Source organism: Macaca fascicularis, chromosome 12 (genome assembly GCF_037993035.2).
Source record: "Macaca fascicularis isolate 582-1 chromosome 12, T2T-MFA8v1.1".
NCBI lineage: Eukaryota > Metazoa > Chordata > Mammalia > Primates > Cercopithecidae > Macaca > Macaca fascicularis.
Window position 1 is genome coordinate 133,416,399 of NC_088386.1, and position 19,655 is coordinate 133,436,053.

The 19,655-nt window shown below is 50.6% G+C and overlaps 1 protein-coding gene across 13 annotated transcripts in view; it reads left to right on the plus strand.

The window, feature by feature from the left end:
• Positions 1–19,655, plus strand: part of MLPH (melanophilin) — a 64,839-nt gene that overhangs the window by 33,913 nt on the left and 11,271 nt on the right. For 5 of the 13 annotated variants that reach the window (XR_012421620.1, XR_012421621.1, XM_005574734.4 and 2 more), the window contains exons 7-8: positions 4,164–4,368; positions 5,201–5,340. Coding sequence is in view for 9 of the 13 variants with exons in the window: in XM_005574734.4 (XP_005574791.3) it covers positions 4,164–4,368; positions 5,201–5,340 (345 nt within the window). In the remaining 4 variants the exon portion in view is untranslated. Of the gene's footprint in view, positions 1–4,163; positions 4,369–5,200; positions 5,341–13,409; positions 13,494–19,219; positions 19,406–19,655 lie in introns of all 13 variants that reach the window. The other 8 variants (XR_282987.5, XM_005574731.4, XM_045367976.2 and 5 more) reach the window with 2 other exon arrangements.

The following is a 19,655-nucleotide window of genomic DNA, read 5'->3' on the forward strand; positions in this document are numbered from 1 at the left end:
CAGATTTTGGCTTGTGAATAGGCTTGAGATGGGGGTTGTACAGTGAATTGTGGCTGAATAAAATCCTAGTATGTTGGAGAAGTTAAATATCCGTAATGGGTGTTTTAGTTTAAGGTTATTAGTTATGAGATTAAGCTCCATTGCTAGCAAGAAGCCTAAGGTGTTTACACCTAGGGCTGTGAGCTTCAGGTAGAGTGGTATGGTTTTTTGAGGGAATGAAGCAGGAATGATAGTGTTGGTGATGAGGAATCTGGCAAAGATGCTGCCAATTGTTAGGCGCTTAACTGAGTTAATTAAGAAGGGGTTATTTTCATTAATAGTAACCAGAGTTGTGAAGCAAGGTTGTCCTATTAGAGCGAAGAAAATAATAAATGTACTATAGACAGCTGTTAAGGAGGTGGCAATAAGATAATAGAAAGGGCTCAGGCGTTGGTGTATGACGTGCTTGTGGTTTCAATGATGAGGTCTTTGGAGTAAAAGCCTGTGAGGAAAGGCATACCTGTTAGTGCAAGGCTGCCAATAACAAGGGAGGAGGAGGTGAGGGGTAGAGTCCTGAATAGCCCTTATTTTTCGGATGTCTTATTCATCCATCATTGAGGTTGTGGATGATGGACCCTGAACCTAAAATAATATAGCTTTAAAAAAAGCGTGGGTGCAGATGTGAAGGAATGCTAGGTATGGCTGATTAATGCCAGTTGTGACGATTACAGGGCCTGGCTGACCTGAGGTGGAGAATGCCGTGATTTTTTTAATGTCATTTTGTGTTAGAGCACAGATTGCTGTGAATATGGTAGTAACAGCCCCCAGACATAATGTAAAGGTTTGGATTGATAGGTTATTTTCTATTAAAGCTTAGAAGCGGATGAGCAGGGAAACTCCTGCTACAAGCACAGTGCTGGAGTAGAGTAGGGCTGAGAGTGGGCTTGGGCCTTCTATGGCGGATGGGAGTCAGGGATGGAGGCCCAACTGGGCTAACTTTGCCACTGCTGCAAGGAGAACGCTAATTCATGGAAGGGGTTGGGGGTGGGGTCTAGAATAAATGTGTGTTGAAATTCTCCTGTATTGGAGGACAGGAGGAACCATGCTATAGCTAAAATAAAGCCGGCCGGGCGTGGTGGCTCAAGCCTGTAATCCCAGCAATTTGGGAGGCCGAGATGGGCGGATCACGAGGTCAGAAGATCGAGACCAGCCTGGCTAACACAGTGAAACCCCGTCTCTACTAAAAAAATACAAAAAAAACTAGCCGGGCAAGGTGGCGGGTGCCTGTAGTCCCAGCTACTCGGGAGGCTGAGGCAGGAGAAGGGCGTAGACCTGGGAGGCAGAGCTTGCAGTGAGCTGAGATCACACCGCTGCACTCCAGCCTGGGCGACAGAGCGAGACTCCATCTCAAAAAAGTAATAATAATAATAAAGCCAATATCGCCGATGCAGTTGTACTGCACTGCTTGAGGGCTGCGGTATTAGCATCTGCTCGGCCGTACCACCAGCCGATTAGTAATAAGGGCATCATTCCTACACCTTCTTATCTGATAAAGAGCTGAAAGAGGTTGTTGGTGGTAACCAGAATTAATATTGTGATGAGGAAAATAAGTATTTGGAAAATTGATTAATGTTGAGGTCTGAGTTTAAATATCATATTGAGAATTCCACAACAGATCGGGTAATGAAGAGTGCTGCTGGGATAAATATTGTGGAGAAGTGGTCTAGTCTGAAGCTTAGCGAGGGTTTGAGAGTCTGGATTGTCAGTGTGAGATAACAGCTTCTTGGTCTGTGTATATAAACGTCGTTGTAGGGATGACTCTAACGATGAAGGCACGTGCAATAGATGGTTTTACGTAATTTGGGTATGAATCTTTTTTGCAGGGATTGGCTAAGGTAACAGTAATTGGTAAGATTGAGGGGATTAGGGCTGTTATAGCAGGGGAAGAATTCATGTTTGTTATTTTTATTTGGAGTTGCACCAATGTTTTTGGTTCCTAAGACAACGGATGACCTAATCCTTTAAAAGCTGACAAAGCCATGTTGTTAGACATAGGGGCATGAGTTAGCAGTTCTTGCATACTTTCTCGGTAGGTAAGAAGTTGCAGGCTTCTATTGTTAGATCCACAATCTAATGTTTTGGTTAAACTATAGCTACAGCATGCAAACCCCATAATAATTTTAGGGTTTAAGGATAATAGGAAGATAGGCACAAGGTGTATAAGTATTCATGTATTTTCTCGTGTAAAGGAAGGTTTAATACTGTTAATAGACAAGTGTCCCTCGTTGTGTCATGATTAGCATATACAGGGAGTAAAGGGCTGTAATTAGTATATTAAGTCCTATAAGCATAATGGTGATATTTGATCAGGAGAATGAGGCCATAGTCACAAAGTGTTCTCCTACTGGCTTACTGGTAGGGGGTAAGGCAAGATTAGTAAGATTTGCTAGACGTCATCAAGAGACTACTACTGGGAGCAGTGTTTGAAGGCCTTGGGTAAGTAATATGGTTTGGCCTAGGATTAAAATGGTAACTAGTATAAGGGCTGTGCTGGTTATTAGTGTCAGGTGGCTTGTTTGAAGGGCTCATGGCAGCAGTAGTAGTAAAGCAATCTCCAAGTCGAACAGGAGGAATGTGATGGCTACTAGGAAGAATTTTATGGAAAAGGGGAGGTGGGCAGAGGCTATTGGGTCAAATCCTCATTCATAGGGGCTAGATTTTTCTATATAAATATTAAGTTGTGGGAGCCAAAATGCGATTATTATTAGTAATAGGGCTAGTAAGGTGTCAGTTACTAGGGCTAGTGTCAAGCTGATTATTTCTGCCCTACAGGATCATTTCAAGGATGCTGTATTAGGGTTTTCTTAGAGGGACAGATCTAATAGAATATATATATACACATATAGGGGAGTTTATTAAGTATTAACTTACATGATCACGAGGTCCCACAATAGGCTGTCTGAAAGCTGAGGAGCAAGGAGAGCTGGTCCGAGTCCCAAAACTGAAGAGCTTGGAGTCCGATGTTTGAGAGCAGGAAACATCCAGCACAGGAGAAAGATGTAGGCTGGGAGGCTAGGCCCATTTTGTTGCTTCACATTTTTCTGCCTGCTTTATATTCACTGGCGGCTGATTCGATGGTGTCCACTCGATTAAGGGTGGGTCTGTCTTCCCCAGCCCACTGACTCAAATGTGAATCTCCTTTGGCAACACCCTCACAGACACACCCAGGATCAATATTGCATCCCTCAATCCAATCAAGTTGACACTCATTACTAATCACCATAGATGCTGTACCTGGAAGGCATGAGACTCACAGGTAGGCAGTAAAGGTAACTATGGGCACTGAGCCAGGCCCAGGCCCAGGCCCAAGGCCAGCTTCATAGTGAACTCCTGAACTCCATTCCCAGCATCCCCTGGGCACATGCAGTGCTGAGCCAGAGTTGGGGCGGGGCTGGGTACACCCCGGCCAGTCTGAAGACCCCTCCAGGAGGAGGGAGAAGCAGGGTGGGTCCTGGAAGCCAGCAGCCAATTGGTTTCTGGGCCACAGGTCCTGCTCTAACTGGAGGCTGGCCTAAGTGTGCATTGCCTCTGGCCTCCACCCCCCACTCACAGTCAAACTGGAAGGGTGCTGTGGCATATTACTTCTTGAAGGCCTCAGCACCTCCTCTCTTTGGGGACAATGATATAACACAGAGACCCCTCTGCTGGAGGGATGTCCGGATTACAGTCAAGGAGCTGCCAGGAAGCCCCAACCCACCTTTCTGATCTTCAAAGATTAAGGTGTACATAGTTAGTAACAGTGTACCCTTCTCCCAAAAATATGAACTTCCCTGCCCACGTCCTCGGGGCTTTGGTCTCTAGGTGATTCTGAGCCCCCTGAGGCTGTGTCAGGAGAGTTTTGGTCCCCTTGTGTCATGCCTGGCCCAGGGTGTCATTGGGAACCCCAACATTGCACAGACACATGCAATAGGCAGTCAGTAGGCAACAAATAGGCAATATATGCTTTCGCACAGTCTTCGAAATTAAAGAGAACTGAGTAGCAGGGGCCAGCACGGATGGGCGTCTAGTGCTGGGTCAGTCAAGTGCCTGGAAGGCCTCAGGGCCTGGATTGAAAGACCCACATTCCAGGCAGCGGCCCCTCCTAGTAAACCCCGCAGAGGAGGCTGACAGCCCAATGTGCTTAGTCCCTCACAGATGAGTCCTGCTCAGAGAAGGCAGCCCCCCAGAAGGCTGAGGGCCTGGACGGGGCTGACACTGGGGCCTCTGGGTGCCAGCGCCATACAGAAGAGGAGCCGATGAGCGTCTCGCCTTCTGGACACGGCGCCCTCGCTGAGCTCTGCCCGCCTGGAGGCTCCCACAGTATGGCCCTGGGGGCCGCTGCTGCACTCAGTAGGTGCCCTTGGCCAGGGTCTTCCTGATGGGCTCGGCATGGGGGAGCGGGTCACTGAGAAACAACCCCAACACCCTGACCTATGCCTTCACACGGGCTGATTTGAAAGGCCTCTTCCTTTGGCGTGATTGTCCAGGACGTGCAGTCCCAGCAAACGCCGTGGACACCTGCCCTCCCTGGGATGTGTGCTTCCCTGTAACTCTCAGAACTTCCAGCACAGGAGGTGGCCAGCCCACAGCTCCCTGCTGCTGGCCTGGGGTGGGACATGCAGGCCTCCCTGAAATTACTAGAACCACTGGTCAACCAGCCAACTATCCTGGTCTGGGCAGGATGGGCATCTGGGCATCGCCACCACTGGCCCACAGTCGGCTCAAGGCTGTTGATCAGGAGATCTTCAAGCGCTGAGAACCTAAATCTGCTCGGCTTAGCTTTGTGTCAGTTTTGATTTGAAATGAAATCCCCAAATCTCTGTCTTTTCTGGTAGCCCGAGGTTGTATGTACCGTGGGTCCAGGAGTTCAGATGTCCCATCAGAGCAGGAACAAGTAAGGTGACAGCAGCAGCCAGCTTCCCCCGGCCACAGTGAGTGGCTGCGTGTCCACTCTTATCCCCACCCGCACTGCCAGGCAAGGGCCTCTTTTTTCCTGAAGATCTTTGTGTGTGGCCGTGGAATCTGCCCCATTCTTACTGTGACTTTAGAACCTCAGCCCCGTAACATGAACATCATTAGTCTTCATTTTCTTTGAGCTCTCATTTTTCTTCATTGGACTAAACACGTCCATCGGCTTTCAACTTTTCACTCTAAGTAATTCAAACTCACTCTTGCTCCGAAGGGTCAAATGTCATCAGGAATGAGCAGCTGCCCCTGCAGTACTTGGCCGATGTGGACACCTCGGATGAGGAAAGCATCCGGGCTCACGTGATGGCCTCCCATCATTCCAAGCGGAGAGGCCGGGCATCCTCTGAGAGTCAGGTAACAGTGGCTGGAAAGACTTCTGTCTTGTCATTTCTTCAGGTGGAGTCTTTTTACTTCCACACCAAGTCACTTTAGAGAAATTGCAGCTCTTAATACTTTCAGACTATGAAATTGCACAAGCCTACTTAATGGAGATATGTCATCACAGTATTTTTTATGGAAGTGAATTCACATAACAGAAAATTAACCATCTTAGTATGGCCATTCCCCAAAAATTAAAAATACAGTTTCCCTATGATCCAGCAATTCCGCTTCTTGGTATACACCCCAAAAAATTGGAAATAGGGACTGAAAAAGATATTTGCATCCCTGTATCCATATTATTATTTGTAATAACCAAAAGATGGAATCAACCCAAGCGTCCATTGACAGATGAATGGATAAAAAAATGCAGCATGTACGCAGCACGGGGTATCATTCACCCCTAAAAAGGGAGGGAATGCTGACACATGCTAGACCATGGATGAACCTTGAGAACACTGTGCTAAGTGAAATAAACCAGTCATTCTGGACAGATACCATATGTTTCCACTTAATCTGAGGTTCTTAGTCAAATTCATAGAGACAGAAACCAGAATAGTAGTCAACAGGGGCTGGGGTCAGGGGGATGCGGAATTAGTGTTGAATGGGCAGAGTCTCCGCTTTGCATGATGAAAGGAGTTCTGGAGATGGACAGTGGTGACGGTCATACAACAAGGTGAATGTACTTAATACCTTGAAAATGGATAAAAGGGTAAAATTTTATATCTATTTTATAATTTAAAAATTTGAGAAAAGGAATATCTTATGGAATTTAGGGGAAAATAAATAATCTTATGTCTTTCAAAAAATTTATTATTTATTTATTTATTTATTTATTTTTAAGATGGAGTCTCCCTCTGTGGCCCAGGTTGGAGTGCAATAGTGCGATCTCGGTTCACTGCAACTCCGCCTCCCGAGTTCAAGTGATTCTCCCTCCTCAGCCTCCTGAGTAGCTAGGAATACAGGCGTGCACCACCATACCTGGCTAATTTTTGCATTTTTAGTAGAGATAGGGTTTCACCTTGTTGGCCAGGCTAGTCTCAAACTCCAGACCTCAGGTGATCCCCCCACCTCAGCCTCCCAAAGTGCTGACATTACAGGCATGAGCCACCGTGCCTGGCCAAAAAATTAACTTTTAAGGTGTACAATTCAGTGACAGTACATTTACAGTGTTGTGTAACCACCACCTCTCTCTAATTCCAAAACAACTTCACCCCCCAAAAAAATCCCATACCCATGAAGCAGTTACTCCCCAGTCTCCCTTGTCCCCGGCCTCTGACAACCACCAGTCTTCCTTCTGTCTCAGTGGATTTGCCTATTCTGGACATTTCATGTAAATGGACTCACAGAAGGACATCTGGTCTTTTGTCATGAGCTCCTTTCACCGAACATAATGCTTCTGAGGTCCATCCATGCTGTAGCACATATGGGTGCTTCATTCCTTTTCATGAAAATATATATTTTATACTTGATCAAGTATTATATATTTTACAAGAGGAGGAAATAACCTGTCACCTATGTGAAACCCTTAGCGGGCTGTATTATTATTATTTTTTTCAGATAGATTCTTGCTCTGTTGCCCAGGCTGGAGTGCAGTGGAGCAATCTCGGCTCACTGCAACCTCCACTTCCTGGGTTCAAGCGATTCTCCCACCTCAGCTTCCTGAGTAGCTGGGATCACAGGCACCCGCCACCATGCCCGAATAATTTTGTATTTTTAGTAGAGATGGGGTTTCACCAGGCTGACCAGTCTGGTCTCAAACTCTTGACCTCAAGTTATCTGCCCGCCTCGGCCTCCCAAAGCATTGGGATTACAGGTGTGAGCCACCATGCCCAGCCGCTTAGCAGGTTTTATATAGGCATCAAGAAACTCCACTCATAATACTTAACACCTGTTAAATTAGTAGAATCACTCACATTGTAGACATTAACTTATGAAATAATTCATCACAAGATTTAAGTGCTCTGAGTTCCGCTCGCTGCGTTTAAATGATGATTCTGTTGAGTTAGCTGATTTCAATTTGAGCAAGTTCATGTTGCTGGGGGAAAGGCAATATTGTTTCTTCTGAGAACATTATGGCCACTAGATTCTTTAAGGCAATGAAAGACACAGGCTATTAATGTCTCTGATAGAGCTTTGACTCCAGCAATGTAATCACAGGATGGGGGCTGTTCGGTAACTGATGACTCTTGAGGCACGAAACCCAGAGAAGGGGAAGTGGGGCTGCTCTGAATGAAGATGGAACCGCAGTTTCACCAAGGCTGGTCTCAGGTACATCTTCTGGTGCCTGGATGAGTGTAGGTCCAGCTCCTTGGGCATAGTGATGCCTGGTACAGAGCCCCTACTCCCTCCTTCTGGGAGAGCTGGGGAAGGGAAGGGCTCTGTAGAACTTCCCTTTGGGCCTGTGGGCTGTCAGGAGGGAGGCTGAGCGAAAGCTGAGCCTTGTCAGGAAAGGCCTGGAAGCAGCAGGGAGGCAGATGGTGCACAGCTGGTGTTCTCAAGGGGCAGGCGAGGTGGGCGGGGCACACAGAAGCTGCTCTGCAGGGTCCAGGGCTTCTCCAGCGCCCGGGCCCTTCAGTGCACAGGAGGACCTGAGATGGAGCATCACCCAACTCTTCAGCCACAGGGCTGCAGATTCCTCTCCCAAGGCCTTGGCCTACACTGTGGCAGTCACTAGACCAGCACTGGCTCAGGAGTGGGCAGCAAGGAGAAGTGTGCGGTGGGCCCCGGGCTTTTCTGAGCTCTCATTCAGCAGGAAATCTGTCCTGTGGCTGTTCGCACAGGGCCAAACCTTCACGTGCATGATAAGTGGGGGGCTCCTCCAACCGCCTGTCACTTTGCTTCTGCACCCAGAGAAATGATCTGCCACAAACGGGCACCAGAATTTCAAAAAGAGCCTTTCCTAGCATGGCAATATGGGGAATCGCAGGGGTTTGGGTTCTAAAATTGGGCTAGCGTCCACGGGGCAGAAGTGCGCAGTTTCTGAATTCAGCATCTCTCCGGAGTCAGTGCCCTCGGCTGACTTTTTACTGTAGTGTCATCTGGAAGCTTCCTCAACCCTGAGTGGAAATTTCTCCTGCACCAACTTCCTTGAGGGCCCACTTAGTCTCTGAAAGAAGCACCCTTGCCCCTGAGCATAGCCGGGCATGAAAGGCCCTGAGAGGGCCTGCATGGAGACTACTTATGGCCGCTTCACCCACTGGCCCACAGTTCCTGAGGCATAGAACTCCTTTGATGTAACAGCAAGCAAGGCCCTGATGCAAGGAAGTGTCCTTTCACTCAGATCAGGGAGTGACTGGCTTGGGCCCTGCAGTTTCTGTGTCCCAAGAGGACCTGGAAGCTGCAGGTGTGCTGAGCCCTGGCAGGGACTCAGAGCAGACCTGGTGCTGCAACATTCACGCCTCCACCACCTGCATTCGCAGATCTAGTTCTGAAACATGGAATACGCACAAGTCGGGCAGAGCAACTTCATTACTCACAGACAGGCAGCAAGGTCCCCCAGGCTCAGGGAAGCTGCAGGGAGGGTAGAGTCTCGGCTGCAAGTGTCCTGTGTCATGCGGCAGCTGGGGGACCCCAGAAAGCATTCCTCTCTGAGTCTTATACCCTGGGAAACTGGGATCACTGGGCCAAAGGATATCCAGTTCTAGAGCTCTAGACAGTCCAGACAGTTCTTCCTTGTATCAGAAAGTGGCTTTCTTGGCACATTCTACAGTTATTCTGAAAAAAGGGGAAGAGCCGACTCAGCCAAGTCCATCCAGGGACCTGTGGCTGCAGGGGACAGTGGAGGACCAGGGTGGCCAGGATAGAGACCTCCCCGGTGTGGCCAGGATAGAGACCTCCCCAGTGTGGCCAGGATAGAGACCTCCCCGGTGTGGCCAGGATAGAGACCTCCCCGGTGTGGCCAGGATAGAGACCTCCCCATTGTGGCCAGGATAGAGACCTCTTGGGTGTGGCCAGGATAGAGACCTCCCCAGTGTGGCCAGGATAGAGACCTCCCCATTGTGGCCAGGATAGAGACCTCTTGGGTGTGGCCAGGATAGAGACCTCCCCGGTGTGGCCAGGATAGAGACCTCTTGGTGAGGCCAGGATAGAGACCTCTTGGGTGTGGCCAGGATAGAGACCTCTTGGTGAGGCCAGGATAGAGACCTCTTGGGTGTGGCCAGGATAGAGACCTCTTGGGTGTGGCCAGGATAGAGACCTCCCCATTGTGGCCAGGATAGAGACCACTTGGGTGTGGCCAGGATAGAGACCTCTTGGGTGTGGCCAGGATAGAGACCTCCCCGGTGTGGCCAGGATAGAGACCTCCCCAGTGTGGCCAGGATAGAGACCTCCCCAGTGTGGCCAGGATAGAGACCTCCCAGGCTGGCCAGGTAGAGGCCCATGGCAGATCCTTGGCTGGCTGAGCATCTCCTAGCTTCCTAGTCTGAAGACAATGGGATGAAGAAGAGAATCAAGTTGTCTATTTTCAGTAAACCTTTAGTTTAGCAACTTTAGTAGCGTTTAGTAAAATACGTATCATGGTATCCAGCCCCGCTGAAATCAATTATCTTTTATACCTGCTTGGAATTATTCTCTAGTTCATGTTTGTATATCCTGCCTCTGGAATTGTTTCTCTTTATTTATTCCTATGAACTTGTATTTACTTTTTCAACCCTAAATAATGAGATTCAGAAAATATAAATAAGTATTAGTAAATCGAGTTTATCAGAACAAAAGCTTGAGAGTGGCCACCCGGAAACACAGACTCCAAACAAATAGGGCCCCAAGTGGACTAGTGAAGGTTCCACTTCTGTAGAAATGTTAGCAGGATCACATCCTTGCGGAGGAACAGTGACCTGGGGGGCCCTTATCTCCAATCCTGTTTGGTCTTAATTATTTATAGGGGGGAAAAAAAAAGGTAGAAGTTTCAGCTATGAAACATGTCCTCTCAAGACTTAGAATTTAAAGTTCCAACAGCTTTATTTGAATTATTTAATGTCACAACCTCAACTAATATTTCACTTAGATTGTTTCCCATGCATCTTTATGTGGAGGAAATTAAGCAACAGAAGGAAGCTCCAAATGCAGCAGCGAGTCTGTACTTCAGAGAAAAAACCCAGACAGACTCTTAGAGGGCCTTTGTGAAGTGACTGCCATGGGACCCCAGGAGGAAGCCCTCTCAATCTGCCCATCAACCCCAAGACTCCCAATCATACCCTCAGAGCCTGAGCGTTCTCAGGAATCGTATTTTATCACGGCTCCTCTGAGGAGGCAATGCGTTGCCTACCTTTGCATTTGTATTTACAGCCACAGCTTTCCAGATGAGGGGTAATCAGAAAAGACTCCCTGTAGATATTGCTCAAGCCCAGACAAGGCCCAAGATGGCATAAACGTGTGGTAGGAAGGAAGCTTCCAGGGGGCTGAGATGGGAGACGGGAGAGGACACCACCCTGGCACGTACCCTCCGCCCCCTCACTCCTGAGGGCTGGCCGCGGGGCCATTCATGCGTGCTCAGGCTACAGACACGAACAGTTTCCCATAAAAGTGTCACCAGTGACACATTTTGTTGGTTTGTTTTAATCCCTAGCCAGTGTCTGTATTGCATTTGTAAACTTTAAACTTTGATATTGTTGCGAATTGAAAGCACAAGGGGTTCATACCTAGTATTCCATCCGTATGTATCTAAGTAAAGTGATAATCCTGACAACTGGTGCCCATGCAGGGTCAGACACCCAGGTCTGAGTGATGCTACTCCCCCCAGAGCAGTTGCTACTCTTGGAGAAATTTAATTTTTTTAAAAACCCGAAATCTTTTCATTACCCAGAAAATCTCTCCATAAGGGTAGCAGAGAAAGAAGACAGTTTTATTCTTGAACAAGCATCAAACCAGCGTATGGCACATGCCCCAGGCAATCCGCTGAGAGATTGCAAAGACAGGAAGGGCTCTCAGCCCTTATGCAGCCCGGCAGGCCCAGCCCATTCTACACAGTTCTCAGCACAAACCATTACCAGTCCTCACCAGTGGGAGGACCTGATGGCACCTTTGATCGCAGTGCACATCCTCGCTCTAGCATCATAACCGGAGACCACTGTGTTGGCTTTAACCAGAAGAAAAGCAACCTTCTCACACATCTTTAAGATGGGAGCTAGTTTTGCCAACTGAAGCAAGGTGCCCACCCACGTTAGCCTCTTCACCCTCTCTTGGGGATTGGGAGCTAGGGTTATCTCCAGGGATGTTTCCATTTCAAAAACACAGTTCCCAGGTGGCGTTTTGAGACTGCAGAGAGGCTTTTTAGCCATTTTAAAGATTTAAATTTATTTGGAAAAAGCAGAGAAAGAAGCTCTGAAAGACAAGGGGGCAGTGGGAAGTCTCTTCTCTATTTTCTTTCTTTTTTTTTTTTTTTTGTCAGAGTCTTGATCTTGACACCCAGGCTGGAGTGCAAAAGCATGATTTCAGCTCACTGCAACCTCCACCTCCCAGGTTCAAGCGATTCTCCTGCCTCAGCCTCCCAAGTAGCTGGGATTACAGGCACCCGCCACCACGCCTGGCTAATTTTTGTGTTTTAGTGGAGACAGGGTTTCGCCCTGTTGGCCAGGCTGATCTCAAACTCCTGACCTCGTGATCTGCCCCCGCCCCCCTCAGCCTCCCAAAGTGCTGGGATTACAGGCATGAGCCACCACAGCCGGCCTCTTCTCTATTTTCAGCAGGCAGAGTGAGCGCCTGATTTTTCCAGTGTGTTTGCATTTGCCCCCACACCACTTGGGCACTCAGCAGTCGCCGAGGAGCTGCTGCACCTGCATGTGGGCTTGTCTGAAAGGGGCCCGGCGCTCCCGAAGCCAGGGTTGCATCATACTCATTGTGTCCATGCTGGTCACCTCCTCAGTGTGGGAGCCTGGACACAGCCAGGGCCTTGTCAGAAAGCAGCGTGCACTCACCCTGAGCTCACTTCCCACTCTTCCCTGCTGGCCTCTCCCTGGTTCCCTGCCGCCGCCACCCACCTGTAGCTCCTGCCCACTTCCCGCAACCCCGACCTCCTCCATCCTGCTTCCAGTTTCTCCCCGTGTGCATTTTCCCCTCTCTTCCACTCTGGATGTGACATTTCCCAGTGATGGTGTCAGGCACTGGCTGGGGAGCTGTTACCCTCTCCTGAGTCCGCATGTGTGCCAAGCCCACTGCTTCCGGGAGACAGAGGCTGTATGCCCAGGGCTGTCTCCCCAGGGTATTGATCTCTGCTTCTGCAGATGCTCAACAGGACCAGAGGGTGACTCAGTTACTAGTGGCCACTCAAGGCGTGGGCTGAGGTCTAACCGAAATCCTGGTGTTGACATTTCTCAGCCAATCATGTCCTTCGGGGAGATTTGCCCACTCAAAGCCCTTGGTGCTGTGATGATTCAACTAATTACCAACCAAACAATACAAAAGCATCTTAACACTCCACAGCACCACTTCCCCCTTTTAAAGCCAGGTGAGCTGTAAATGAGATAATGGCAGGAAAGATGCATCTGCTGAGCGAGGAAAATAACTAGCAAATTGATTTCTCATGTCTCAGTCTGGGAGCTAATAGACTTTGGGTGACTCAAGAGTCTGGTGACTCAAGGGATGAGGAAGTCGTACCTCTGGTCCCTTTATGTTGTCACCTGAAGTGCCTTGCCTCCTAGCCTACTAGTGACCCAAGGCTCTTGCTAGTTTGATCACTGTAGCGTGATTAACTGATATCTTCCTGTGCTGCTCAGTACCGACAGTGACAGTGGCTGTCCACACTAATGACAACATCACAACCTTCCAGATTCAGCTCCTTGTCCTGCTGGACTCGGCTCCTCTCCTGCCACTTTCACTGTCCTACTCTCCGCTCTTGGTTCTGCTCTAACATTTTGCTTGGTGTTCCAGAACTCGTGGTGTCAGAAATGGGTTTCACAGTTAACCTTCCCAGGCCATGTCATGGGTGGTGGCCTTAGCTCTCCTTCTACTTCTTGGGAATTTGGTGCTTCTGAGGTGGTGGGTGCCAGTGTCTTGCTGGTGGGAGTGCGCTGGGTCCTCTGCCCACTGTTTCTCTCCTTCTGCTACAGATCTTTGAGCTGAATAAGCGTATTTCAGCTGTGGAACACCTGCTGACCTACCTGGAGAACACAGTTTTGCCTCCCTTGGCCAAGGTAACACCAGGGGCTGGGCAAGGAGAAAGGGCCCCCACAGCTCCTTAAAGGAGGCTGAGGTGTGACATGGGCTTTTGGGAGAAGAGTTTTTTGAGATTTTTCTGTTTGTAAGCTTAAGTTCTGTGTGCAGTTCTCAGAGAGTCAGGAGGTTCCCACCACGTAGCCTGAGTGAAGTCATCTGTCCCATCCAGGCCTGCCACCACCCCTCATTTCCAGAGCTTGAATGAGAGAGAACTTGGAGGGCACACAGGTGTAACAGCCTTCCCAGGGGACATAACTGGAGATGAGAGGAAACTTTCTTGGCCCTACAGCCTCTGAGATCTAGGCACCAAAGCAGGGTGGAGTCTCCTTCCACACCATGTTTGTGAATGTATCATCAGCACAGCTTAGTCTGCTATATGCTGCTATAACAAAATACCACAGACTGGGTAATTTATAATTAGCAGAAATGTATTTGGCTCATGGTTCTGGAGACTGGGAAGTCTAGGATCGGGGGTGGCATCTGGTGAGGGCCTTGTTGCTGTGTCACCACATGGCACATGGTGACAGAGGGCAGGAGAGACAGAAAGCAAGACGGAACTGAACTTGCTTTTACAACAACCACCCTGGAATGAATAACAAATTCATTCTTTCAATAATGATATTAATCCATTCATGAAGGCAGAGTCCTCATGACCTAATCACCTCTCGAAGGTCCCACCTCTCAACACTATTGCACTGGGGATTGAGTTCCCAACACGTGAACTTTAGGGGACACATTCAAACCAGAGCAGCACACCAAGACAACCTGATGGGGAGTAAGTAAAACAAACCATGGCCTGCTGCAGGAGTGTGCATGCATGTGTGTGTGTGTGTGTGTGTGTGCTTTTGTGGCTGAGAAACAGGCAGACAGACAGCCGGGGGTGCAGAGGGAGTGGGAGACCCAGTCCTCCATTCTAGCTGAGTCACAGCCACACATCTAGCACCTGGGCACCGAGATAAGGAGATTTAGAAAATATGATTAAGTATTGAGTTTCTTTGACCACAAAGTTTGAGGATAGCCTTCTGGGCCACGCAGACTCCAAAAGAAAGGGGTCAGCACTCCAAAGTGGAGAATTTAAAGTTTCACTTATAGAGGCAGAAACAGAGAAGTTTCTCAGTGTTGCAGCATTTTCCATACAAGGCCCGTAATTGCATTGTAGCAATTCCATAGGTTACAGCTTACTAATTCGGGGAAGATTGCTTTAACACTCCATGAGTAGGGGTAATGATCTTTAGAGAGGTCTCGTCTCTGGCGCCACTCGGTCTTTCCTAATCGTCTACAGGGAAAAGCAGAAACTGAAGCTGCATGCTACTTGACTCAGGCCACATAGCCACATCGCTCTCAAGGTTCCCAATCATTTGAAGCTCCCGCAGCTTTAAGTTTGAATGATTTACCACAGGACACTCCTGTAGCACCCTAGGTTTGCAGCTGCTCATTTTTGTTGGGGCCAGGGCTCCGGAGAAACAGATTTGGGTGAAGCTCAGGCTGAGGACATGAGACCAAGTGGGAAGCAGAGCACACAGGCCCCAAGTTAGACCCCAAGGGCTATGCCTGCACAGGCTCTGACCCCAGCCAGAGCGGAGGGAGATTCAGGCCCAGCCCACATGCCATGTGTCCAGCAGGGACCATAGCTGCCTTTATCTGTAAGGGGATGGGTTACTGTGCTCTAGGCTTTAGAGGTGGCTAGGGCTAGACTGACCATGTGCCATCATTTCATTTAATCCTGCAGTACCCCTGCAAGGTAGACAATCCTTTCCCTCATTTATAGATGAAGAAACTGAGGCCCAGGCTCTCATGAGTGAGACTCAGCCCATCACTGGCTGGAGAGCACCAGCTGAAAGCACAGGGAGGTTGGGGAGAGCATTGCTTCCCGCGGGATGCCTCTAGAAGGGCCCTCGCCTGCACTGGAGTCAGAGTAGCCCCAACACAAGCTCCAGAGCCCCATCGGACCCCATGGCCCATATCGAACCATTCAGCCCCCAGGCCGCCCCCAGCCCCCTGCTATACACTGACCCAGGTTCCACTCGGGCCTCAGCTCTGCCTCTCATGTAGACACTGGAGATCTGTCACTCACCTCCTTTACCCCTTCCCTGCCCAACTCCTTCCCCACCCTGCTGACCCCTCGGCAGCACTTGGGACCCGCTGTCTGATAGCCTGCCTGGCCCTAACTCCAGCCCACCCAGAAACGAGTTACCCTTGCAGAGGGAAAGGGCGGCCACCATTGCCGTGGCTCTTGCTGGTAGCTCCCGGCTTTGGCCTTTTGCTCATACAAATCTCAGCCCAGGGACTAGTAAGTCAGAAGTAACAGACTCCACATGGGACCTGCACTGCCCACACACTCCCCGCGAGGGGACGCTGCTTGCAGAAATGGCCCTCTGGGCCGTCAAGGAGCTGGACCTGAGAGGCAGCCAAGCCCTCCACCTTGAGGGGGCTGGATCTAGGGTGGCCAGTGTCCTGTTAGGGGCTCTCAGGGCTTGCACCTGGAAATTCCTGGCAAACAAGGATGAGTTAGTCGCCCTGGCTGTGTCCCATCATGCTGGTTCAGGTCCCTGTCACACACGTATGTTGTCATGTGTTTTCCATACATACATGTGTATACGTGTGCATGTGTTGTGTGTGTAGGTTTGTGTGTGTGTGTGTGTGTGAGAGTTTATTTACTGGCTTACAAAGTGAGGACAATCCCTGCCTCTCCCGGGCATCCACCAGCTTCCAACCCCCACACCCCATCGCTCTGCTGCGTCCTGCCTGATGGGTGCTGGGCTTCCGTTTCTCACGGGGATTCTGCAGTTGCTCAGCCCCGTGCACTCTGGGACAAAGTCCAGCTCATATCAGACCCAGTGGCGTTTACAGGCTGAATGTCACTCCCGATCTTTCCACCGAGGGCCTCTGTGATGTGGGGGCTTTGTCAGGAAAGTGGAGCCTCACAGAAAAGCATCCCGGCTCAAACATACGGCTTATTCATTGACTGAATCTGATTATCCCCTTGGTGTTCGTCTGTGAGACCCCAGGCAGCCAGCCCTGTCGATCTGTCTCAATAGGCTTCGTCCAAATAGAAAATTAGATGATCGTGCGTAATATCCTCAGCTTGATGGGTGAGGGAGGGATCGATGCCACCCAGGGGCACCGTGGGCTGTGAGCAACTTCCTGGTGGAGGCGCCTGCCCTCCCTCCCTCCCAGTCCTCCAGTGTCAGTGGAGGTGACGGCTCCCAAAGGAAGGGACGAAGGGCGGCACTAAAATTCCCCAGGTGGCATCTCTGGGCGGCCGTCACCTCACATTTCAAAGTCGACTTCATGGGGCCAGGGGAAAGCCCTCGGAACGTGGGATGGCTGAGTGAACGGACAGGTGCACTGGCAGACAAGTGAATGGGCGCCGTCTTCCTGGCCATGTTGCTAACTTGTGTGACTTCATCACTGGGAAGAGTCGGGAGACACAGGGAGCCACTCCGCTCCCAGTGCCGGCCCCTGACGGTGGGAAGGTGGCCATGAACAAAGTCAACAAAAACGCGGGCCTCGTGGGGTTTGCATTCCATTCAGGGGAGGCAGGAAACACGCAACTGCAGGAACATCAAGTTTCCCCCAGAAGGGCAGGGCCTGCGTCTGCTGAAGGGAACTCAGCACAGACAGGTCACAGGGAAAAGGCCAATGACGTGTTACCATGCACATGAACACAGGGGTCCCGTGAACGTGGGACTGGAAGCAGGGACAGATGACTGAGGTTTACACCCAAGGCGACAGGACGGATGGGGCTTGGGGCTTCCTGAGGGGTTGCAGTGGTGACAAGGTCATGGGAGGGGGAGGGGAGGAAGGGCTTCTGGTTATGGAGGTAAAAATCTCTCAGGTAACCAGGAGCTGCCCTCGAAGAATCGGCAGCAGCCCGTGCTGGCGGCGTCTCCATCTGACGTGTCAGTGTCAGGCATCAGTGTCATCTTAAGATCGCTGGAGGGGGTCTCAGAGAAAGCCCGTCTGTCTGGTGTTCAGCTCACCCCTATAGCTTTCCTCCACAGACAAAATCCACCTCCCACCCCACACACACACACACAAAGACAGGTTTTCTGAGCGATCCCATCTGCAACTTCTCTGAATAAACAGCTGGAAATACGTCCCAGAAGTCTATTCTGGGGTGGTGTATTTTGGTTTCCTTCACCAACCAACAAGTGGAACACAGGTCAGGAGGTGGAGGAAGGTAGAGAAAAATAAGTCAAGGCAGAAAGTCTTTGGGGTGAGGGTGGCATTTCAACCAGGACAGTCAGGGCGCCCCACTGAGCGTGAGATTTGCCCAAAGAGCTGGCAGAGGTGCCGCTGTGTGGCTATCTAAGATCAAGTGTTGCAGCCCCTCCTAAGGTCCCAAGGAGGGAGCCACTGCAGGAGAGAGCCTGGCCGAGACGGGCAAGGCAGGGGCAGGCGGGGGAGCAGAGGCTGGAGCTGGACGTAGTGGCAGAGTCAGACAGAATGGAGCCTCCCAGGCCATGGTCCAGGCTCTGCTTTTTACTGTGGAAGGGATGGGGAGGCTTGAGCAGAAGACAGCTGGCTGAGGGCACAGGGGTTGCTCTGGCCGTCCTCCTGAGAACAGGTTGTGGAGGTGGGAGTGAGACAGCAGGGCCGGCTGGGAGAAGGCGGTGGTCGAACCAGATCGCAGCAAAGGTGGTGCGAGGCAGACCGATCCTGGGGGCCTCGTGAAGGCAAAGCCAACAGGAATGGATATTTGGGACGAGAGAAAAAGAGGAGTCAGGATGTCTGCAAGGTTCTTGGCCTTAGCAAGGTTCTTGGCCTAAGCAAGCTTTAAAGAGTGGAGCTGCCTCAGCCAAAATGAGCGACGCTTTAAATCTCATCACCTACCTTAGCACAGTGTTAGCTGTAAGAGGCAATTGGGATAATTTTGTGTTTTTATCACATAACTCTGTTACCTTCTGAGAGCTGGCGCCTAAAACTCTTCAGGAAAGGCCAGCGTCCACCACAGACAAAGCCTGCCCTTAACCTCCCTGCCTCCTGCCCACAGACAAGGTGGCCAGTGGAACTAGACCCTCTAAGGACTTTATATAGATTATTGAACTGAGTTGGTATGAGAACTTGCAGGTTAGATACTGCTGTCACTACCATTTTAACGCTGAGGGAACTGTGATGCAGAGGGGTTGAGTGACCTGCCGAAGGGCACACGGTCTGACGGGAAGCCACAAGGGAACTCACAGTCCAGTGGCTGGTTTTATGTGATCAGGAGCCGTGTGCCACAGAGGAGTGTCCCACAGCAGTTGCTAAATGAATCCTTGGCCAGAGCGTGGGAAGAGTCCAGCCCCTGGAGATGGACCCGACCAAGGCTGTCTGTGTATTTCCCTGAGAGAGAGTGGGCAGAGATCCGTGAGTCCACACCCCTCTCTCCCCATCCCTAGAGTGAGGACATCAGCCTGGAATAAACAAGAGGCACCCTTAAATGGAAGGGATGAGAAGGGAAAAAAACAGTGGGTCTTAGATAGCCAGGAGTGGTGGCCAGCTTTCCCTGGGAGCCCCCAGCCCTGCAGAGCCTGCTTCTGGGGTCTGGGACTGGGCCCCAGTGGGGCACGTTGGACAAGCCGGCATGGAGATGGGAGGCAGCTGAGCTCAGCAGAAACCCTAGGTGTGCTGGGCCCAGGCCCATCTCCCAGAGCCAGCCCTGGAGCTCCACGGCTCCAGATGACTAGCCAAATCCAAGCCCACTGGCCTGTTCTGTCAGGGTCTAGGTGCTGGAGTGCACACGGAGGCTGATGTAGAGGAGGAGACCCTGAGGAAGAAGCTGGAGGAGCTGACCAGCAATGTCAGTGACCAGGGGACCTCGTCCGAGGAGGAGGAGGCCAAGGATGAAAAGGCAGAGCCTGACAGGGGCAAATCAGTTGGAGCTGTCCCCCAGGCGGACCCAGAGGTGAGACTACCCCCCAGGGGTCTCAGCAGGACCCTGCAGAGGTAGGGGCAGGGATGGACAGTCCCAGCTGGCCACTGCCCTCCCCAGGGAGGTAGCCACCCACAGGGGCACACCAAGGGCCCTTGATGGGTTCTGCAGCTGTGAAACCAGCTCCCAGGATTCAGAGAGGAGAGCAACGTCATGGCGAATCCCCATCTGGGTGAGACCCCGCACTCCCTCCTGCTGCCGGTCAGCCTCCGTCCTTCTCTTT